Source organism: Ctenopharyngodon idella, chromosome 15, assembly GCF_019924925.1.
Source record: "Ctenopharyngodon idella isolate HZGC_01 chromosome 15, HZGC01, whole genome shotgun sequence".
NCBI classification, from domain to species: Eukaryota; Metazoa; Chordata; class Actinopteri; order Cypriniformes; family Xenocyprididae; genus Ctenopharyngodon; species Ctenopharyngodon idella.
In genome coordinates, this window is record NC_067234.1 from 20,701,714 (window position 1) to 20,727,086 (window position 25,373).

General features: G+C 36.3%; 1 protein-coding gene and 1 long non-coding RNA gene across 3 annotated transcripts in view; one reads left to right on the top strand and one right to left on the bottom strand.

Annotated features, from left to right (window-relative positions):
* The window catches only part of gbe1b (glucan (1,4-alpha-), branching enzyme 1b), a 148,687-nt gene that overhangs the window by 71,736 nt on the left and 51,578 nt on the right, over positions 1-25,373 (top strand). For both annotated transcript variants that reach the window (XM_051863507.1, XM_051863506.1), the window contains exons 10-12: positions 1,204-1,302; positions 16,899-17,009; positions 17,901-18,072. In XM_051863507.1, the coding sequence (XP_051719467.1) occupies positions 1,204-1,302; positions 16,899-17,009; positions 17,901-18,072 (382 nt within the window). The remainder of the gene's footprint in view (positions 1-1,203; positions 1,303-16,898; positions 17,010-17,900; positions 18,073-25,373) is intronic.
* The window catches only part of LOC127496005 (uncharacterized), an 84,476-nt gene that overhangs the window by 56,273 nt on the left and 2,830 nt on the right, over positions 1-25,373 (bottom strand). Inside the window, exon 2 of the long non-coding RNA XR_007925228.1 lies at positions 13,362-13,431. This is a non-coding gene — a long non-coding RNA (uncharacterized LOC127496005). The remainder of the gene's footprint in view (positions 1-13,361; positions 13,432-25,373) is intronic.

Below are 25,373 nucleotides of genomic sequence, written 5' to 3' on the forward strand. Positions count from 1 at the left end.
TTATACCCTGCAGAAAAGACTAGCTTGGCTGGAGACCACTGCTAATCTAGTCAACGAAATTACTAGCAGAAATTGATGAGTTTTTTGATTTTGTCAGCAATAACACATTTGGCTGGTCATGTGATCCCAACATGTCCGTCCCCATGAGGCGACCCACTCCATGTATATAAATATATTAACTTTTATTGGGCCAGATATGACTGGAGTCATCATTATATTTTAATTTTCAAAATATATATTTCAAATACATTAATCATTTTTAATGTATAAAATGTTTTAAGGATGTTTTTAAGTTCCACTCCATGTATATAAATAGATTTACTTTTATTAGCCAAGATATGACTAGGTTCATTATATTTTAATTTTATTATATTAGATTTTTTTCAAATACAATCTCTTTTTTAATGAATAAACTGTTTAAAGGCTATTTTTAAGTTCCACTCCATGTATATAAAGAAATTACCTTTAATTAGGCCAGATATGACTGAAGCCATCGTTATATTTTAATTTTTATTATATTAATGATTTTACATATACATCAATCAATTTTATGCATACATTTTTAATTATGTTTATAAGGTCCACTCCATGTATATAAATACATGAACTTTTATTATATTAATCATGTTTTTCATATGCATTATTCATTTTTAATGTATAAATTATTAATTATATGTTTCAATACATTATTCATTTTTAACATCAATCATTTTTTATGCATACATTTTTAACAATGTTTATAAGTTCCACTCCATGTATGTAAATAAATTAACTTTTATTATGCCAGATATGACTGGAGTCATCATTATATTTTAATTTTCATTGTATTAATCATATTTTTCATATGCATTATACATTTTTAATGTATAAAATATTAATTATATTTTTCAATACATTATTCATTTTTAATGTATAAAATGTTTTGAGGATGTTTATAAATTCCACTTCATGTATGTAAATAAATCAACTTTTAGTCATCATTATATTTTAATTTTCGTTACATTAAACATATTTTCCAAAAACATGTTTTGAATACATTAATTTTTTATGCAAGCACACAAGTCATATGAACCATTTTTATAATACTTTTATGCTACTTTTGCCATTTTGAGCCACATTTAATTTTTGGCTGAGTTATTCCTTTAACAATAAATCTAATCTCTCCATATTGTTGTGTTTTTAAGAAATGTATTGTTTTTTAAGGATGTGTCCGGTATGCCCACCATTTGCCGTCCAATCCAAGAAGGAGGTCTCGGTTTTGACTATCGCCTGGCTATGGCCATTCCAGACAAATGGATTCAAGTAAGTTTAACATAAAGTGATGAATAACACAAAAGAAAATGTGCAATTAGCTCACTTAGATTCAACGAACAGTCTTTTATCATGGACCAAACTACTGTACCGTCCTACTGTAAGTGTAACCAAAGACTTTAGATATACAAAGACGGTGCAATGTGCAATATGGCGGAATAAGTCTCGCCTTCTAAATAATGGAGCCAATTGGCAATTACTATACTACATGTGCATTGGCTTGTCTAAGATTTGAGCGTTTAAAAAAGTAAATTTAAGAGACAATTGTTGTCAGATTTAATTGGTGATTTCAAATATGAAATTTAATCACAAGCTTGGTGAACAGTTTTGGAGAGTTTGATGTTTCCCCATTCAAAGATATAGGAGCTGTACTTGACTGAAAAAGCTGCCCGAGAGGCGTTTCAAAGATGGCCGCCAAGTGAAAAGATTACCTTAAAGGAACTTTGGTGTAACTGACAACTTACTTCACTTTACTCACATTTCGATATATTCCCCCTGGATGGTGCTAGTTTGTTTGAGCCATATCGTGCTAAGCATCTCATTCATCACGCACTTGCCCTGCTTGTAATTTGGAAGCGAAACGTGTTTCTATCTTTTTCTCGGGGGAATTAGATTTGAAGATACTGTATCTAGAACCTGCTTTAAATCTAGACTGACAAGCGGCGGATCAGATAAATAGGGCGTATTTCAATTTTTCTAGGCAGATAGTTATAAATTGTCATGCACTTGGAAACTAGGATGCGTTTTACACTTGCGGTCATGTTTTTTCTGTCTTTTTTTGTGAGTGTGCATAATTAAAAGTATAATTATGGGCAATTCTTCAATCATTTTTCTTAATTAGGGTTTCTTCTGTGAGTTGATCTAAAGCATTCCTTTGTTCTGTGCTGTTTCTGTGGATATGCATATTAATGAAGGTCTTCTCGTTATGGATATATATATATATATATATATATATATATATATATATATATATATATATATAAAGAGAGAGAGATACTTGGGATTCTTTTCTCTGTTTTGGCAGTAGCACACGGCAAAGCACATCTATCAGACTGATCATAGAGCCACGGTTTATAAACTCTTTATTTGAGCCGTTTCTTATATCTGTTCACTACTCTGAGTCTAACCAAAAACTATAGATATAGAAAGATAGTTCACACCTATTAGTTATGAATGGTAGAAACTGCAACGCGCAATATGGCGGAATACGTCCCACCTTGTAAGTAAAAGAGCCAATTGCTGATTGATAAAGTCATTGCATCACTGCAGCTGCCGTTAGAAGCTCTGGTTCCCATAGAAAACTGAGACTCACGCTTAGGACTGCACATGCGCATTGGCCCGTAGCCTGAAAAATATGCTTTTATACGCTATTTGAGCATAATTGCTGATTTGAAATATGTTATTTAATTGTGAGTTCAGTAAGCAATTTTTGAGATTTCATGATTCCCCCATTCAAATAGATAGGACTTGGTCTTGGATGCCTGAAATGGCTGCCCGGAGGTGTTGCAAATATGGCCGCCAAATGAACAGACTTTCCTTGAAAGGGACTTTGGTCTGACCCATTGGTGGGTTTAGCTAGATATGATAATTGGACGTTTTTTTGAAAATAAATTTAAAATTCTGTATCATCTGAAGTAATTAGAAACCAGTTTGGTTCATTCCATTTTTCTCTGGAAATCTCAAGTGGTCATGATTATTTTGAATACTCGCATATATTATGTTTAACACAATACCATATTTTTGATGTTTTGCTTTGAAGCCAGTTCGCACTGCCTTATAATGGTTTGAAATGAAAGCTACACAAAAATAATAGCTTGGTCCTTAAATGATTCAAATATTTGTTTACACTGCAAAAAATCTTAACATTCATGGAAATTCGTGAACATTCATTCACGCTTTAATATATTATGTGTTTTATTACACAGGTGAGCAGCTGTTTAGATACATTCATCGACAGAAAACTAATCATGTTATATAGCTGGACACAGTAAATCTTATTGTTTAAATCTCGTTTTCTTGATTTACAGCGAGTACAATGTTTTACCATGCCTAATATAGCTTACTGCAGTGTGCAACAAGTGTCTCATAGTAGCCGCTCAAATATATGTTTCAAAGATATCTAATATGATAAAACAGCTGTAGCGAATCTGTACAGGTATTTAATTAATTTATGGGTGAAATATATGAATATAATAAATCATAAAGCTTTATGATTAATTATAATACATATACCGACCCGAGAGGGAATTATACATATATTGTGAATTAATTACAACGAATTATAATCAATCACATATATGATTAGTTCTGGTTTGATAATAATTTAGAGAAACTATTAGTTTGTCCAGCAAACCGTTAGCTCCTCATAGCCGATTATAAAAGGAAGGTTTTTCTCTGGCCACGAGAAAGACTTCCTATTCTAGCATCAATGCGTAAAGCAAGGATACTGGATCGAAACGTTAAAGTGACCTGGGTTTGTTGCATGAGCAAAAAAACAATCGAGCATGAATATAATGTATTTAATATATGAAACTACGGATACAGAGACTATATTACTAAACATACACAAACAATACACATATATAGAAAGCGAAAGTAAAGTCAAGAAAACAGAGGTGATCAAAGGAATGGCAACTTACTAACAGTTAAAACCTTTGAGAGCCAGCAAGGAAACTAAGCTTACACATCGAGCTTAAAACGCTTTGGAAAGAATGGTTCTATACTTGCATAGGTTCAGGTGCTGTGGTCGTTTCGTGTTTCTGCAGGAGTTTCGGTGCGTGCGGCTGAAGCGATTGGTCCTTTTCCGAGAAGGTGTTCTTCGGCGGGATTTTCAAACAAGGGTTTAACTTAAGAGTAAGATAACCGGAAAAGAAAGAAAAAGAGTCCGTCTCCTAGGCGATGAAGAGTGAAGACTTAGGTCGACGGATGAAGAGGGTTTGACAAAGAAACTTGTTGCCAAAAGATGGTCGTCCCGAAGAGAGGGGGCGCGTGATGGAAGCGCGGTCGCCAAGACGTCCGGGAGAGACGTGTGTTAAATGGCGAGAGACAATCGAGAGACAATGAGAGATGCGTGTCGTTGTGTTTTAAGGACAACAGGCCAGAACGCCTCCTGGGATACATCAGCCAATGATGAGGGTGCGATTTTGGCGGGCAAACTCTTTCTTTGTCTCCATTTATGACCTAATTTGCATGGTTTACGAAGTGTCCGATCTGAGTACATTTTCTTCAAAGTACCATTAAAAATAGAAGAATGCATTTTACAGTCATGTGACATACATTTTCAATTAGAGCATAACGAAAGCTTTACAATGAGACCAAACTTGTCAGATGGCAAAGACATAAAAGGTGAGATACAGTTTATACTTGAGTTTTATCGTTTAGAAGAAAACTAATACAACTACAGTCATAGCTAAGCTTATATACTAGGGATAAATACATGCACCTTTAAATACAGCGACGGGTACATATTGGCACAGTCATATTTGGAGGATAAATGTACATTCACAATCTCCATGCGTGTTTGTGAGTGTCTGTATGTGTGTGTGTATTGGGGTTGTGGCCAGTGTCTGTGACCATATGTCCTTTAGTCCCACCAGGGTGACTCTTTGAAGTCTCTGGGGCTGGATAGAATGTGTTCTGTTTTTCTTTACTGGGGTAACAAAGGTGCCAATGGGGCAATTGGTCCCGGACTTGCCGGAGCCGATTCGTGATTTACATGCACAGTTCAGGAGGCTAAAAGCATTCTGAAGATTCTAACTTGACGGGCAGATCCAATTTTGAACAGACACTACACAGCACTGCTTTACCCCACATACGCTTGACCAGAAGAAGCGGAAACGGCAACTGCGGCATAACAAAAGTTCTGCTGCTCTCGAGACGTGCGCTGCGCTCGTCTCTAATTAGCAATCGCGGAAGCGGCCTCGTTTCTGCTCACACAGCACTCGACTTTGCTTTGCTTCATACTACAGTAACGTTATAAATCTCATCCATGAATATGATTTCTGCCCAAGTCTCGTCGGATTCTTTTCCACCGGCTGTAGACATGAAGACAACACCTCCCATGATTCCGCGAAATCAAAGCGTCATCAAGCTACGCCTTTATTTTGATTGAGCGACTTCTAGCGGCCAAAAATTTGCATATTGTAACTTTAAGACAAGATTTATTTTACAAGTGAAATTCTTTCTTATGTCTTCATTTTAGAGAAGACATCTTGAATACCTTTTTTTAAATATCAGGAGTGACAATTAGATGATTTAAATATTTTGAGTGGTTACTCTACTGTTCAAAAGTTTGATGTCGGTTAGATGTATTTATGTATTACAATTTACAATAACTGTTTTCTATATGAATATATTTTGAAATGTAATTTATTCCTGTGATGCAAAGCTGAATTTTCAGCATCATTACTCCAGTGTTCAGTGTCACATGATCCTTTTAGAAATCATTCTAATATGCTGATTTTCTGCTCAAGAACCATTTCTGTATCATCAATGTTGAAAATAGTTGTGCCTAATATTTTATATTATCAGAATACTTTGATGAATAGAAAGTTGAAAAGAATGGCATTTATTTAAAATGTATTATTTTATAAAACTGTCACTTTCAATCAACTTAATCCATCCTTGCTGAACAAATTCTTACTGACCCCAAACTTGAACGACTATGTATTTTTGTAAAGTAGTGATATGGTTATATGAACATCAAAACAATCTTGTATTAATAATTAAATGTTCTTGAATCAGGAAATTTGTACAAACATCTAAGATCATATTGAGTTATGAATATAATTTACTATAATATAATATAAAAAAAAGTTTAATTTAATAACATTATATGTGCTTAATGTTTCATTGAAAACTTCAGTTCTTACAAAGATCTTTTTCTCTGATGTTTTGTAACATTCCTGTCTGCATTCCTGTTTACCTTGAAAGTCTTATACAGTAAAAGCAACAACAAAAAAAAAAGCTGTATGTGCCCTGTGCACTGCAGAGGTGACTGTTGGTGCTGAGCGCACAGCCTCCATGGAGAATCGGCATGCATTGCTAAACAAGGCTACCCAGAATACAAGGCTTTTTACCAGACCAACAGCATCGGGCCGTGTGGTTGTCTCTGCCCCAGATGACCCTCTGCGGCTCCGCTTCAGCAGGCTGATTCACTGCTGCACTCTCTATGCACAAAGATGTCGACTTCACTGACTCCGGATCAGTGTTTCGCATGGCATAAAGGCTGCTTTTTAACGTTTGCTTTTTTCATACGACATTGCCCAGCATGCAGTATTTATTTGGGGCTTTTCATCCGACACCGCTATCGATTTCATTCTGCGTTGGGGTGCAGATGAGACTGCACTTCAAGGGTACTCGGATGACTTGGAGTTTGAAAAAGAACTAAAAAGAGCAGATGGATATGTGCGCATATGAGTGTGTGACTCGTATCTATGTATATGAGCCAATATATTTTTTACAAGGAAGTTGTAGATGGTCCCCTGCTCTAAGGCGTGTCGAAAACAACAGTAAACCTTCTGGATGCACTGAATCTCACTAAAACAATATGGGTCGTACTTTATTATTATTATTGCTTATTATTATTATTATTATTACTGAAATTAATATTTTAGAGGTGTGTTTGTGTGTATATAAAATATATATAAAATCAATAATGTAGTGTATATGCATACATAATACATACACAACATGTATATTCATCAGAAAATTGCCCATTACAGTGTATGTATTTTTTATTACTGTAATGAAAAAATATTTTTAGATAATGTAATCTTATGTTAATATTAATATAAAACATGATAAATTTAAATGTTTTGTAAAAAAAATTATGTAAGGAAAAAGTATACTATTTCAACTTCAACTTTGATTTCATGTTGACTTTATATTATATATCAGTGTTTATTTTTGCATTGTTACTGAGAATTATGTTCTTAAAGGGATAGTTCACCCAAAAATGAAAATTATCCCATGATTTACTCACCCTCAAGCCATTCTAGACTATCTTCTTTCAGACGAACACAATCTGAGTTATATTAAAAAAATATCCTGGCTCTTCCAAGCTTTATAATGGTAGTGAATGGGCTCACGATTTTGAAGTCCAAAAAAGTGCATCCATCCATCATAAAAGTAATCCATACGACTCCAGGGGGTTAATAAAGACCTTCTGAAGCAAAGCGATGGTTTTTTTGTAAGAAAAATATCCATATTTAAAACTAAATAACTAGAATAAACTAAAATAACTAGCTTCCAGCAGAGTTACGCAAGAGTTACTTCTGACACGATTTGCATAGACCATCTGCCGAAAGCTAGTTATTTTAGTTTATAACGTTTTAAATATGAATATTTTTCTTATAAAATCCCATCTCTTCGCTTCAGAAGGCCTTTAATTAACCCCATCATGGAGCTGTGTGGATATTTTCTATATTGGATGGATGCACTTTTTTGGACTTCAAAATTGTAAGCCCCATTCACTACCATTATAAAGCTTGGAAGAGCCAGGATATTTTTAATATAACTCCGATTGTGTTCGTCTGAAAGATGATGGTCATATACACTTAGGATGGCTTTTCATTTTTTGGTGAACTATCCCTTTAATTCTCATAAAAATAGTGCATCAATGCAACTCCTAATGGTTGTAGAAATATGCTTCTTTTTCATTATGCATAGTATGCTATTTTTTTTCTTTTGAGTTTGCGGTGAAATATAACCTGGGCTCCTTTATGACAGGTTTTGTGAGATCACCTTAAAAGAGTAAGAACTGATAGTTGGTGTTCCACTGGGGCAGCATTGCAGAAACACTCTCATAGACACACACATCCTAGCCCTGCTTTTAATGTCGCCCAACCTGTCTGATTAATCCGACCTCTGAGCCCGTAATGGCTACCCGACTACATCCTAGAGCCTCTGAGAAATTAAGATGTCCTAATAAGAGAAGCAGATAAGGCTTGCAGCACAAGTTTGCCTGATTTGATCTGATTACCACTCCAAAACGCTGTCGCTTCCAATGGATAGCATAACAAAAGCCCTCTAATTTGGCCAGTGCCCTTCTGTCCGAGTCCAACAAATTGAAATGTAATGGAAACAATTAGAGGGAGTGAAGAATGCTGGCGTCTCACAAGGACAAGAACAGCCGGAGAATGAAACTCGGCTCTGTTTCCCAGCTAAACATACAAATTAACTTAGGATTGGTCTGAAGTCACCTCTGTTTTTGGTGCTCTTCATTTCAAGCTGTTTGGTCTGATATACAAGTCCATTAAAGAGATAGCTGACCCCAAAATTACAATTCTTCTTTATTTGTCAATATTTACTCACCTTAATAACATTCCAAATTCATATGATTTTTTTTGTTCCTTGAAAAAAAAATAAAAAATAAAGGAATTCTTACAGGACTATTATAGGTTCAGTTCACTTTAAGCTCAATCACAAGCATTTCTAGCATAATGTTGATTTAAAGTGCCCCTATTATGCTTTTTTGGAAATTACCTTTCATGTAGTGTGTATATAGCTGTTTGCAAGTTTTAAAGATCAAAGTGCACGATAGATAGAGTTATTCTCTCCCAAAAGGAAGAACCGATTCTGAACTGCCTGAAACGAGTCATCAGTAATTCCAGTCTTGCTTCCTTCACGAAACTACATGATTTGTAACACATTTGCATAATGCCAGCATATGGTTTACATTGGCTGCCCGCAAACTTCAACTTTGACCCGCCCTCAAACACTGTAGTTGTAGCTGAGGCCTGGAAGAGTTTGGTTTATGTTATCGACATGTCGAGGAGACGCTGTTTTCTGTTTTCCAAAGAATGAAGACTCAGACTTGAATTTGTAAGGACGACCCGGCAAAAATTTAATGCGTGTAGGTCTATGCGGAGTTGTAGACAGACAGTCACAGAGCACCACAAACAAAAAGCAGCCGCCTTTTACAGTTCCTCCTGAACCAAAACAACGAGCTTATGCTGCGTTCAAACCATGTTGAAATTAATACAACTAAGAGATGGCAACCGGTGACGTTCTACCTGGAGCTGTTCACGTCCTTAAACTTGGATTTACGTGTTTCTATGTCAACACTATCAATGCCAAATTGAATCTGCACCAGTCAGGTGGTACAAGTCAGAGCTCTTTAAGTTGTTTACATTCATTGTAATTGTAATGTTATGTGCTTTGAGACGTGAGGTAATTTGACACAGCCAGAGCAGAGTCTGCAAAGCATCAAGAGAGACTGTGTTTTGAAGGCGTGGCTTTGGAAATTGTGCTGAAGGGAGGGTGGGATCTTATGCTTTCAAAGCATTTGTTTGTCTGTTCGAAATTGCCTACCCTAGCTTTAATAAAATTCTTTGTGGTTGTGAAAAACCATCACAGAAGTCATTCAGATGCCTTTATGCAGATGCGACCCAGATTTGCATCCCTCACAATGCCAAGACTTACATGTTCACAGTAGTGAGTGGGTTTTTATGTTGCTATGCAATTGTGCATTACATCAAATCATTTCTTTCCCTCTCTGTGTCAATAAGACGGGGTCATGAGAGAGTTCTCACTCAAAGGCGAGACTGATAGAATCTAGAATCAGACAGAAATTAAACTGTCAGATGATAATTGTGGGGAAGCTGTGTGGTATGTAATGCCAGGAGATTAAACAGAGGAGAACTGTTTCCCATTTGGCCCTCTGCTCCTCACAATCATTAGGGGTTGTATTTCTCAGTGTGCTCCATTTTGGGACTCGTCCTCTCTCATTTGGTTAATGGCACTCCATTGACTTAAGCGTCTAAAGCAGACGATATTTTTAGGGAGGTCTATGCTTTCAAAGTATTGAGATGCTGATATATACGTACATGCATATAATTAATCATGCTCCCTGACTATTTTAACAATCTAAGTGCATAGTCTAAAGCGCACGGCGCAAGTGCACTTAGGGCGTGTCCAAATCCACTTTTGCAAGTTTAACGATGGGAAAAATGGTCTAAAAGGGTTGTACCTAGTCTCTTAATGAGTAATGGGTGTGTTTTGGAGTCTCATCTCCCATTCCCTTTAAAAGCCAGTTGTGCTCGCGCCATGGCGGATTCGCTATTTACATGGCAGAATTTGCAAGCGGAAAAACTGAACGCTTCTCTAGCGAGGAAACGGATCTGATCGTGTGCGAGGTTAAAGCACACAATACTTTTTAGCACACAATAATAGTCTTTTACATTGTAATCCTTATATTTTTAATATTTGGCATGTTTGTGTGCTGCTGCGCATCCCTGTGTGTGTAATAAGCAGAGTGTATGCGTACTGTGCACTCGCCTATAGGCGCATATTACTAACGCACTCTTTAAATAACAAAACAAATATTGGGCCATTGACTTTAGACCAGGTTTCAGTTGATCAATGGAGCAGTCCATTTCAGTTGACTCAAAATAGCAACACGCCAACAATGCACCTAAACACACCTCATTTTCAGACCGGCACACACATGGACGAACAAATGGACACAAATGCATTTGCTATTTAAACAACGTGGCACAGGACATGAAAATGCGCCACATTGTGCCACATTGCACCAGGTGTATCATAGGGCCCCAAAGCTTAAAATACCACCTTTTTATTTTTTTTCTCTTTACATTACATATGATACATTATGTACTGTATGTAGTACTGTATATTCAACATCAAAGGGACAATATGTATCAATGTTAGCATCAACTCATTTAAAAAAACAAGCTGGTTAATGGTCAAATCTGAATTAAATGTCAGTGGTTGTCATGACCCTCACCTCACCAAACCACGCTTAAAACAAGACTGTCATGGCATGAACAATTAGAAGACATAAAACAATTAAAAAGTTTCACAGACTGAAAGCAAGAGCACGTACTGGAAGTTTTTCCATAATACTGGTTATACAAAGTCAGTATAATTGTTCTGTACAAGGGAGGTGTGGGTGTAATTGTAGGGAAATAAGACGGAACACTCACATTGTATATGTGTGACGCATAAGATAAGCTTTTTTTTTTTTTTGAAGTGCACTCTAATAAGTTCATAAACTCCATTTATAAGAAATAAAACAGAACAATATACTTATGATAATGATTATGATTTACATGACCCAGAGCCTCCAAGAATCGAAGATCAAGAGGAACAGTCATCAAAATATTTCAAAAGTAGCATATAAGATTAGAAACCAAAGTTTACAACTGGAACATGTCTTAATAATTCTGTCTGTTCAGTGCTTTACTAGTCTGCCATCATGTTGTGTCTTTGAATTATCTTTGTTAGTACCACAAAATGTGAACATACTTTATGGAGTATATATATATATATATATATATATTACAGTATCTCACAGAAGTGAGTACACCCCTCACATTTTTGTAAATATTTTATAATACCTTTTCATGTGACAACACTGAGGAAATGACACTTTGCTACATAAAAAGTGTCAATGTAAAGTAATTCCTTCACCGAATGTAAAGTAGTGAGTGTACAACTTGTATAACAGTGTAAATTTGCTGTCCCCTCAAAATAACTCAACACACAGCCATTAATATCTAAACCGCTGGCCACAAAAGTGAGTACACTCCTAAGTGAAAATGTCCAAATTGGGTCCAAAGTGTCAATATTTTGTGTGGCCACCATTATTTTCCAGCACTGCCTTAACCCTCTTGGGCATGGAGTTCACCAGAGCTTCAAAGGTTGCCACTGGAGTCCTCTTCCACTCCTCCATGACAACATCACGGAGCTGGTGGATGTTAGAGACCTTGCGCTCCTCCACCTTCCATTTGAGGATGCCCCACAGATGCTCAATAGGGTTTAGGTCTGGAGACATGCTTGGCCATGACAGTGGTCGTTATCATGTTGGAATACTGCCCTGTGGCCCAGTCTCCGAAGGGAGGGGATCATGCTCTGCTTCAGTATGTCACAGTACATGTTGGCATCCATGGTTCCCTCAATGAACTGTAGCTCCCCATTGCCGGCAGCACTCATGCAACCCCAGACCATGACACTCCCACCACCATGCTTGACTGTAGGCAAGACACACTTGTCTTTGTACTCCTCACCTGGTTGCCGCCACACACGCTTGACACCATCTGAACCAAATAAGTTTATCTTGGTCTCATCAGACCACAGGACATGGTTCCAGTAATCCATGTCCTTAGTCTGCTTGTCTTCAGCAATCTGTTTGCGGGCTTTCTTGTGCATCATCTTTAGAAGAGGCTTCCTTCTGGGACGACAGCCATGCAGACCAATTTGATGCAGTGTGCGGCATATGGTCTGGGCACTGACAGGCTGACCCCCCACCCCTTCAACCTCTGCAGCAATGCTGGCACCACTCATACGTCTGTTTCCCAAACTCAACCTCTGGATATGACTCTGAGCACGTGCACTCAACTTCTTTGGTCGACCATGGCGAGGCCTGTTCTGAGTGGAACCTGTCCTGTTAAACCGCTGTATGCTCTTGGCCACCATGCTGCAGCTCAGTTTCAGGGTCTTGGCAATCTTCTTATAGCCTACACCATCTTTATGTAGAGCAACAATTCTTTTTTTTCAGATCCTCAGAGAGTGCTTTGCCATGAGGTGCCATGTTGAACTTCCAGTGACCAATATGAGAGAGTGAGAGCAATAACACCAAATTTAACACACCTGCTCCCCATTCACACCCGAGACCTTGTAACACTAACCAGTCACATGACACCGGGGAGAGAAAATGGCTAATTGGGCCCAATTTGGACATTTTCACTTAGGAGTGTACTCACTTTTGTGGCCAGCGGTTTAGACATTAATGGCTGTGTGTTGAGTTATTTTGAGGGGACAGCAAATTTACACTGTTATACAAGGTGTACGCTCACTACTTTACATTGTAGCAAAGTGTCATTTTTTTTCAGTGTTGTCACATGAAAAGATATAATAAAATATTTACAAAAATGTGAGGGGTGTACTCACTTCTGTGAGATACTGTATATATATATAGAGAGAGAGAGAGAGAGAGAGACCGATTTTTGAGATTAATTACTTTTACTACAAAAAAGATAGATTTATCTTAATTAATATTGACACATTATACATCAAAGAAATCTTACCGTTTGTCATATACATTGTTTATCCAATTGTGTGCTTCTGTTTGGCCATTATCCATGCTTTTCCTGTAACCTGCAATCAACATAAACACGGTTATACAACAACCTGCAACTGCCTTGTTTAAATATAAGACATTTTGAAGGTGTCACATGGTGGGATTCAAAGGTTTCCCTAACAGACATTTTCCTCTCAGAACAAACCCTGAGCGATAAATAAAGAGATGGCTGAAGATGAAGAGCGATGGCTTTCAGTTCTCGTTTCTGCAGACTCTTCATTGCAGCCGTAGTGACAGTTACAACACCCCTGCCTTTTTTGTCTCTCTATTGATTGTTTGGCTGTGGGCTAATATAAAGGTTTTCCTGCGTGTCAGTCAGCTGTCAGGCCCAATCTCACCCAGCACATGGCTGCCTGTCACTCTCATGGGCTTCCCTCGCTGCTGTCAGTCAGACAGCGCGCCGTGGACTGCATAGGGGCCTGTGTGTGTGTGTGTGTGTGTGTGTGTGTGTGTGTGTGTGTGTGTGCGTGAGGTAAAAACACAACATGAACAGATCGCCATGAGTGATATGAGGAATATAAAAAAAGTCTTTCCTCCTTCCTAGTTTGCTGCTGGAAAGTTGCTGATGTGTAGAACTTGAGATGTTATTGTCAGTAAAACTACAGGCAACACAATTTTTACTGTAAAGGATTTTTTTTTTTTTTTTTTTTTCGGTCAGATGATGCCTTTATTGTTTGCCATTATTACTCTTGTTAAAAAAGAAGAGTGCTTATTACAGAAATAATATATATCAAAAGAATATACTTGTGTGATCTGAATGTAATGTTTTCAGACACTGTAATTGCATGTTAATTAAATGAAAACGTGTTATTGTTTAAATTTATATAAGCTTATATAACCTAAGTACATCTTAACATGTAATTTTATAGTCATATATAGTCGTTTTATAGTAACTTTACTTCTATTGTCTTTGAAATGTGGTTATAGTGTATTGCTGAATGTACAGACAAGCATTTATGGCAAACTAAAATCTACATTAATGTCTGTTGAAACTTGTATGTCATGTATTTAAATATATTTGTAATTACACATTTGTAATGAGATTCTAAATAAGTACATTTAAATTATAATAACTTCACATGTAATATCAAATATCACACAACAGTCAAATTTATAATACAACTTTACATGTATGTTAGTCAACACATCAAAATAAGTGTAATTCTTTAAAGCATTACAAAATATTAATACATAGTGATTTAAAATGTACAACTTTTAATTTGGCATTATTACAAAGTGCGTTGTTTAACACTGTACTTAAGTGTGCTATGAAACTGTCAAACAGTGACTCTTTAAGTGCACTTAAGTGGCCTTTTATTTCAATAATATCACTTGATCTGATTTTAAGATTTGAAGTACACTACAAGTGCACATTCAGTACAATTAAGCAGACTTTTTTCACAAAGTTAGACATTTGTTTTTGTGCTATAAAAGGTGGGTGTTTGAGTCACATCCCTTTTTCGCGAAATAAACAGTTGCATTCATGACAGGTTTTCAAATTTGTGTTGGACACGCTGTCATTGAGTTTTTCCGTCTTCCCACAAGCTGAACATCTCTGTTCTGTTCCAGTGAAATCTTCTCACTGTAAGAGGATGAGATGTGCGTACCATCTCAGGGCTAAGGGTGAAAAGTAAGAGTTGAAAGGCATTTGAGTGAAAGTTGGATGATGAATTATGGTGAGAAAAGTCTCAGGTTTAGGAGCAGAGGATGTTGACTCTTTGCATTCATAGGGTGACAGAGATGTGATAGGTGACAGATGCCACTATAATGACTTCCTCAATCCTCACAGCATTTTTTTTTTTCAATTAGCATACAGCTTTCCTGTTATCTCACCATGTGATGGTATATAGATAGATGTGGTTTGTGCAGATTGAATGTTATCACATGGTTGATCTTTTGAGATGGGTTTTAATTATATAAAAATTAATATATCAATATTTCATTCACCCTCATGGCGATCCATACAACTCTGGGGTAGAGTTTCCAGCCATTTGTAAGGTCCCATTACGTACTTAAGAAGCACTAGTTAGTTTTGTATCCAACTGTATACATAATTTAGGTGTACCATTTGTTCTTAAAGCAAAATGTAACTAGCAGGTTATACGCTTTTCATAAAGAAATTCATATAATATGACGTTTACATTTGTCTTTCAAAAAGCAGCCTTTACATTTATATACAGATGTAGTGTTTGATAAATCATCACTAACAATTTTACCATTTCAGTTAATTCTGTTAAGGTTCAAACTCATTTTGCCTCAACTGGAACTGGTAATAAATATAATATAATATAATATAATATAATACTTATATTTATTTACATATTTACATTTTCACAAATTTTAATTAAATTATATTTTTTTATAATTAATTATGTAATGCTTTATTAAGAAATTACTATAGTAAAATATATTTAAAGTAAATTTATATTTTTTTGCTAATTTATTTATCATTAATTTGAATTATTTAATAGTTTATTAAAAATAGTATATTGAAATATGTAAATAATATTCAAGAAATGCATTTAAAAAAATGTATCATTTATGTTATATGCAAATTTATAATTTCTATTAAATATTTTAATTATGTAATAATTTATTAAGAATTAGCATATTTAGTATATTTAGGGGATACATTAAGGACAATTTGTATTGATATTTTTTGCAAATGTTTTTATCATTTTTATTAATTTATAAGAATTAGTATATTGAAATATGTAAATAATATTCATGGAATAAATTTAAGATTTTTTTTTTTTTTTGTACATTTCTTTATTACTTTTATTATTTTAATTATTTAATAATTTATTAATCCTGAAAATATGCAAATAAAATTCAAGTTAAAGTGTGCTGTTTAGATGAGGTTTGTTCTGAAGAGCCACTACCAATCCTGTTACTCACATAATATAGGATATAAATTGAATATGCGCATATTGCAAATGCACAAATGAGAGATATGGCTGAGGGAAAGATTTTCAGTGACTTCAATTTCAGGTCTAGCCTTTTGTTCTAGCATTGTTTTGTTCATTCTACACGGCTACGCACTGGAAAAAGTATTTACTGGAAAAGCTACAGTGTTTAGAAGACAACTGAGCTGCTGTCCGGCAACTGAAAAGTGAAGTTAAATTAGCAGCATTGCTACTTTTAGTTAATAAGGGACATTTTCTCTGAAATGGCAAGGGAGGCAGTGCATCCTCAGAAAATTGAGATGAGAAAAAAATCAATATTGCTCAAATAAAAATAAGAACATTACTGTCCTAATCTTTTTCATAATCTCACTGTAGAGTGCATTACCGCGGTATGATGGATTCATATACTGTAGAAATGGCGCCCAGGCTGCCATGAAATCTGCCTTTCGGCTAGACCAGCAAGACCGACGAAGTACTGAACAATAGACGAGAGAACAAGAAAGAATAACTGAGATGATTGTTTCTCCTCGTTCACTTGTTTTCCATTTGTTTATGTATTCATTCTCTTCCGTTCTCAGATCATTAAAGAATTCAAGGACGAAGAGTGGAACATGGGAAACATTGTGCACACGATGACCAACAGGCGATACGGCGAGAAATGCATCGCTTACGCCGAGAGCCACGACCAGGTACTGCCGTCCGGATACCTTCATTTCTCCAGCGTGGACTAAAGGAAATGTAATCAATGTGTCATTGGGAATGTAAATTGGTGTCAAAACAGGTTGTTATCCTCTAGGGACGAGGGTGAAATGAGAAATTAACACATCCATCTTGTTTGTACACATTCTAACGCCACAACTAGAAGCGATTGTTGTTGTTTTTCTCCTGTCTTCCATTCTTCTCTTTGTTTTTCCTTTGTGTTCTGTTTTCAAGGTCTGGGAATAACGATTTGAGCTACTCAATATGAGACACTTGAGTGAACCTGAGTTGAAACGTGCTAAAACTAGTAAAACTTTACTTTGACACTTCATCAATAGACCGACTGTTTAGCATTGCAAAAAAGTTTCCACAGATGTGCGAAACTGCATAGGATGTCTTAAAATATTAACGGATGTTGGGACCTTGGCTTAGCGGTTGCAACGTATTGAGCTGTGATGCTTATGTAGGTGATGATCCAAAACATTTCTTCTGCTTCATTTCATCTTGTTTCCCAATCCAATCCCCCCAAAAAAGTGAAAAAAATGTCCAATTTTCGCATGCCAAGCTTTTTAGTGGTGTTTAAGGCAAACGCCACTATTGCTCATACTTTCGTTTACGGATATTTCAAGCGAATTAAGCTAGTGTACGTTTATACCATCGATGCTAGCATGTAGTTCTGCATTATTGCAATCAGACCAGTATTCAGTCTTGTTTTTTATGGTCCCATATGCCGTTTTTGTTTAGTACAAGACAAATTGTAGTTGTTCCCCATTTTTCCCCCCAATAACAAGAGCAAGCAATCAAAAGCTATTCATCAACCAGCAAACAATTCACCTAATGTGGTGTTCGTGCTCATATTGTTGATCTGCCTGTTCTGTCAGGCCCTGGTGGGAGACAAAACGCTGGCCTTCTGGCTGATGGACAAGGATATGTACACCAACATGAGCGCTTTGATTCCAATGAACTCCGTTATTGATCGGGGCATCCAGCTCCACAAGATGATCCGACTGCTTACCCATGGCCTGGGAGGGGAGGGATACCTGAACTTCATGGGTGAGTCCTTGCAGATGCATTAATTTTTGAAAAACTAGTTTGGATTTCATGTGCAAGATGTTGGTGCATTATCTTTGCAACAATGTAACAATGAAAAACAAGTGATAAGAAAACTACCAAAAAATGGCTTACCAAAAACAGACGTAATTTAGTTAGTTAAAAGGTCTACTTTTACAAAAGGGCTGTTTTATGTTTTTGTTTTTTGTTTTTCGTTTCTTGTGTTTTGTTTTTTTGTTTTGCGTTTTGTTTTTTTATTATTTTGTTTTTGTTTCTTGTTTTTTTGTTTTGTTTTGTGTTGTTTTTTGTTTTGTTTTCGTTTTCAGTTCTTGTGTTTTTTGTTGTTGTTCTTGTTGTTGTAGGTTTGTTTGTTTGTAATTTTGTGTCCCATTACCTTTTTTAGCATTAGACGCACAAATCCCATGTTTTTTTTGTTTGTTTGTTTTTGTTACAACTGTTAGATATGTTAGATAAACTATTGTATAACATAAAATTAACTTATGAAAGTATGTTTTTGAAAACAGCAAATATCAGTATTTCCCCTTAAAATGGTGATTTTGACCTGTCCCACCTCAGAGATTTTGACCTTGATTGTATCCAACAATTAAAATAACACAGCATAATTTAACATAATCTAGTTTATCAATAACTACAAACAATTATTTAGTCCCAACCTTGCTTGCCCCTAATTTTGGCTAAATATGCAAACCTATTAATGCCATTTTTGCGACTTTTTTTCACACATGCCTTAAATTCTGAAACCTGCATGATGTTTACAACATAGTACATTTGTACGTTTTCATTGATGTTAACCATTAGCCGAATAGCTTTTTTAGGCATTGTTTTAGTAAGCTCACATTCAGGTCTGGCTCAATTTTTGTATTTAATTCCAACTTTTAATTTCAATCCAATCAACATTGTCTTACATTTAATAGCTCCATTTTGGCTTTACACATCATCAGTGGTTAATTACAGCTGTTTGTAATATTTATGAAGTAGTCATTATTGCTGGAAGTGGTTGACCGACAGCATGGTCAATAGTCAGCCCAAACAGTGTACTAGCCCCACCTGCTGACCAGGTGCTGGCGCTGTACTACCCATATTACATGTATGAATCTCCAATGAACCGGTTCAGTTTAAAAGAGACAGACTTTTCCCCAGCCAAAGATATATTCATATCACACACACACACACAACCCAAACCCCACAGATTAGCTTGTGTTTGTGAGCATATGGCCAGATTCATCCATGATGCACACTGGAGTGCTGTTATTGTTTACTGCTGTTCTTGTTCTGCCAATAGCACTAACAGTAATGACAGCTACAGATGTGGACTGCCTGATGTGGACACTTTCTACTCTCCACTTGTAGTATATCTGTAAAAAGCTTTTGTCTCCTGAGTGAAAATACTCGCCTAATGGTGTTGTGCCCCAGCTGAATATATATTTTTCAGTCGGTTAAGCTTCTAACAGCCAAAGGGCTAGAAGAATGTGAAATGTAAAGAGACAGCAGGTATGTTTGCTTTAAGAGATTGTGAAGTGCAGAAGTTTTTCTTTTATGTCAAAAACTTTTTTTTTTTTTTTTTTTTTACTTCATTTTATTTTATTTTATTTTATTTTATTTTATTTTATTTAGTAAAGTTCAGGATGTAAAATAGTGACATGTAAAACTGAATGCCCTCTACAGAGGACAAAATTTGCTGGGTCTCAGGATCATTAAAATTTATCTAGACTTGAATTATTCCTTCCAATTAAACTTTTAGTACAACAGGGATTAAGTACTATGCATTATCCAAGTTTCTGACATGCTTATTCCGGAAATAAATGACATAAAAATGTCCCACAAAATAATTAAAAGATCATTAAAAGCTTCAAATTAATCATCAAAAAAAGAATTTTACGTTTTTGCGTCATTTATGGCTTATTTCGTTTTAAAAAATTAAATAAATTAATACAAAAAGATCCTTTAAGTTGACTTTTCATGGTCTTTATAAAACGAAGGTAACCAATGAGCCAAAGCGAGAAGACAAAAAATGGTAAATACAGGACGATGTGTCATGTCAATGGATCAATGGCTGTGAAGTCATTTAGCCAGTGCAAAGCAAGAACAAATTGTTTGAGCAAGCAAATCAATTTGAGCTAGAGCTATCCTCAACTCTGCAAAGCCCATCTATTTACTCTCTAGTGGCAGAAGATGCTTGCAAAGTAAAAGGCCACAAAGAGATGACGGCCATGTTTGCAATGCAAAAAGAAGATGAGTGCTGTGAGGCAGAGACTCGACATTATAACACACTCGCGAGGCGGCAATGAAACGGCTCAGTGGTTTCATCATTAAATCAGCAGGTGGAGAGTGAGATGAATGTACGCTTGACTTTCAGAGATGGAGAAAAACTTCTGGATCACCTTCAGAAGCACAGAGCGATGACTGACTGTATTCAAACTGTGCTTTTGATCAGTCAAAACTGCTGAAGAATTTAGTGCAGTTAACATTAAAGGTGACCTATTATGCTCCTTTTTACAAGATGTATAATAAGTCTCAGGTGTCCCCAGAATGTGTCTGAAGTTTCAGCGATGAATTATTCCATTTTTTAACTGCCTATTTTTGGGTGGGAGAAAAAATGCGCTGATTTGGTGTGTGTAGCTTTAAATGCAAATGAGCTTGTGCTTCCCGCCACCAAGCTCACGATTCCAATACACTGAGAGGCATAAACAATACAAGAGAAGCTCACGCAGCAAATATAACTCACAAAATTGATCATTACAAACTGTTTGTGATGCAGCATATCAGATCACGTAGGTATGGCATGTATTTTGTGGATGTTTGCTAACATTCGATTTTGAATGAGTTTGATAGCGTGCTGCACGGCTAACGTGGCTAAAGCTATACACTGTTGGAGAGACTCAATAAGAACGAAGATGCGTTTATGAATTATACAGACTGCAAGAGTTTTCGGGTTAAAAATAAAAATAACGACATGGCTCTGGTCTCCGTGAATACAGTAAGAACAATTAGCAACGTGCTAACTAAAAACACATTCAGAAAGACAATTTGCAAACATCACAAAATATATATGAAATTGGATAATGAACAGTTGGTATCGATCCATCTTTGAGAATCAACTTCTGTGCAAATCCTGTGTTTTACTGACCCTCGTGTGCAAAGCAGTCTGGTGTAAAATAACTTGCACATACTGGTATACAAATTTATTTGGACTAATTTATTTGGAAGACTTCCTTCACGTAGCTTTAGTAATCCTGAAGACATTCAGGTGTGTTTGATCAGGGTTGTAGCTAAACTGTGCAGGACAGCTGCACTCCAGGACCAGAGTTACTGGTACACCGTTGTCGCTTGCGAAAACAAAATGGCGGCGCTGTGGGTGGAAACATACAGATTAAGGGGCGGTAATATTATAGTAAGATCCTTCCAATGTCAAAAGGGGAGCAAAATCTGAGCGGTTCGTTTTTCACATGCATGCAGAGAAAGGCTTGCCAAAACATAGTTACTGGGTTGTTCTTTTTCATATTTTTTGGGTTGGTAGATGCACTGGGGACCCGATTATAGCACTTAAACATGGAAAAAGTCAGAGTTTCAAGATATGTCCCCTTTAAGATAAAACAACAAAAACATTGAGTGAAAACATTGAGTTCATATAAATTTAAACTACAATACAATTTCAGTTAATTGCAATTATGCAGTTAAGTGCCCGAAAACATTACATTCAGTTCACACTTAAGTATATTTTTTAAGTGTTTATGTACCCACAAGGGACTTATAAACAAAGAAATATGTACTACTTTTGGCACATATGTTTAAAATCATGTACACTCACATGAGATGATATGAGATAACCCCAGTCATACCATTGGTCTTATTCTACAGTTTTATCCTACATAAGGCAGGTCACCCCTCATGGTGGCAGCCATTTTGAGGTCCACCACCCGTGTCTTGCAGTGTGATTCTTTTGACAAAAATCCATGCATCCGTGCCAGTAGGTGTCAGTATAAAGGTCAAGGTTCAATTCAAGTTAGTCTTGCGGGTTCATGGTGTTGACCAATAGAAAGCTGCTTGGTGTGAAAATGACTTCTGTGTGAGCTGTGCTTTGTACATCAATTTACTATTGAAAATAGACAATGTACGCAAATTATCGCTAAAAGTTCTCAAATGTGTGTAACCCAGTAAAATGGTAATATATAGAACTAAGTTTTTGTCAGATAATTAATACATTTTCCCTGTTTCTCCAAGACAGTCCTGAAACAGAGGAAAATACATAAAAGAGACACACAAAGAGTGTTCAAACCTGAAATATTGAGAGAGAGAGAGAGAGAGAGAGAGAGATATGGGAATGAGCGTAATTGACTGGGAGCTTATGGTAGTCATGAAGTCCAAAGTCATTTCCTAAACAAATGACTGTTGGCCTGTTTTGATATTTGTCATGATAAAGGCCCCAGTAACTGTATTTCCATTATAGATTTATTTAACGTTAATAGTTGACTTGCTTTCGGCTTTAAATGTGTGTTGTGTTTGTGTAAGATGGAAGGGGAGGATAAACTACTAAACTAATTGGTCTCTGAAAGCGGGGTTGTATGTGATTCAGCTATAGGTCATCAGGATTAATCCTGAATCACATTTTAAAAGGATCATCTCATCTAGCTCAGTGTTTGCGTATGCTAATGGCTGCGTGGTTTTCCAGACAACCTTGTTTCAAGGGCAGCTCTCGAATATGTCTAGTGCATTAAACTGAAAGACCGGCAGGCCTGAAGGACTGTCGTCTGTTTTGAATTTAAAAGGAAGTTGTTGTCTCTTCTTAATAAGTTGTCAGGTTCTCTACAATATTTTTCTGTACTTTACATAAAAAATTACATAATTTGGACACAGTCAACTCTGATAACAGATTACCCTAAATAGTAATGTTGACATGCACTCCCTGTAAAGCTGCTTTGAAATGATATGTATTGTGAAAAGCGCTAAATTGTGCTTGAATTGAATTGAAATACTTAAATCCTACCACAACTAAACCTGAATATAATGATCTAAGTAATTAATCATGCACCAAAATCGAACGTTTTTTTGGAGGGCCTGAAATCATTGACCAAAACAGTGGCATTTCATTAGAGCTTCTCCGATGGCACTTTTGACTGTGTCAACATGGCCATAGCTTGACATTTGAGCTTAAAGGGTTAGTTCACCCAAAAATGAAAATTCTGTCATTTATTACTCACCCTCATGTCGTTCCACACCTGTAAGACCTTCATTCATCTTCGGAACACAAATTAAGATATTTTTGATAAAATCTGATAGCTAACGATGGATAACGACTTTATTCAACAATATCTAGTGATGGGTGATTTCAAAACACTGCTTCGTGAAGCTTCGAAGATTTACAAATCTTTTGTTTCGAATCAGTGGTTTGGCGCGTGTATCAAACTGCCAAAGTCACGCCCCCCACTGGTGAACCATTGAAATTTCGAAACACAACGTAACGAAGCTTCGTTTACTGAAATCACATGACTTTGGCAGTTTGATGCACGCTCCGAACCACTGATTCGAAACAAAAGATTCGTAAAGCTTTGAAGCTTCATGAAGCAGTGTTTTGAAATCACCCATCACTAGATATTGTTGAATAAAGTCGTTATTTTGTTGTTTTTTTTTTGGCGCACAAAAAATATTCTCGTCGCTTCATAACATTAAGGTTGAACCACTGTAGTCACATGACCTGTTTTAAACATGTCTTTAGTAGCTTTCTGAGCGTATGAAAGTGTAAATTAACTTGCTGTCAATGGAGGCCATCGGTTTTTTATTAAAAATATCTTAATTTGTGTTCCGAAGATGAACAAAGGTCTTACGGGTGTGGAACGACATGAGGGTGAGTAATTAATGACAGAATTTTCGTTTTTGGGTGAACTAACCCTTTAAAGTGATAGTTCACCCATGCTATAACTATTGCTGTTGCTTAGTAAATACTATTGATTAATTAACTGATTATTAAATAAATCATTTCGGTTACGGTTTTTGGCTAAATGAAAATTATGAGCTTGAAAACATTTTTTGGCTGCATCACTTACTTTTTATTCTGTGCTTAAATCCTACCACAACTAAACCTGAATATGAAGAGCTTAGTATAGTTTAATATGGTGTATAATAAAGGATAGTAGGCCTATAGATGAATTGGGACTGGGAAATGTTCCAAGCTGGACTTGATCTTGTGAGCACCAACCTCTACAGACTCATGCTCATAATATGATTTGCTGTAGCTGAATTTAGTATAGTTATGTACGCACACTTCACCGTCTGTTTCTATTAAATCAGCTCTGAATTGAGCAGCTGTATAACTTTGACCACGGGGCGTTTTTTTCCAGCTCTATATCCAACTTTTAATCAAAAGCTGACTTTGAAGCGCTTCACCATGACGAAGCAAACACTAAGCTCTGACTACACCTTCTGCTTCATTTCAAACTGTATTACACACTCTTTTCCCTGGCATTGAATTTCTCTGTGTGTGTGTCAATTGGGAATCTCAGCTGCCAGCGTGAGACCTGAGCCACAATACAGCACTCCGGCTCTGAGGGGTTTGCGGCTTCAATATCAGACGCTTTGAAGGGCCGCTGTTCACGTCTGACCACCTTTAAATGAACTAATGTCGGTTTCAAATACCACCGTCATGTGTATTGCTCAAGATTTGTTTTTCTTAGGCTACTGCAAAATACTCTTTGTCAAGCGAGTTTTATCTCAAGAAAGTCTGAACCAGGTAACAGAAAATATGCAAGTCATGAGTCTCGAATGAGTAATAACCCAAGTCATATTTCTATAGAAGCCTTTTTTTCCATCCTAGGTGTATATGACTATCTTCTTTCAGACGAACACAATTGGAGTTATATTAAAAAATATCCTTGCTCTTCTTAGCTTTATAATGGTAGTGAATGGCGCTCGAGATTTTGAAGCCCAAAAAAGTGCATCCATCCATCATAAAAGTAATCCATATGGCTCCAGGGTTAATAAAGGCCTTCTGAAGGGAAGCGATGGGTTTTTGTAAGAAAAATATTCATATTTCAAACTTTATAAATTATAATAACTTGCTTCCGGCAATGGAAATACACAAGTCTAGTTCCAGTGGAAGAGTGACCTCTGACCCGATGTATTGATGAACGCGGAAGCACAGAGGATCGAGCAAAACAAAACACTGATCACGAATTAGAAGTCTAAGAAGAGAATTTTAAAGAGAAAAGTCTGAGGATTTCGATATAAGAGAAGACGAGCTTGAGTTAGTTACTCAACCCTATGTGTTTGAACCGCAAGAGGTGTCTACT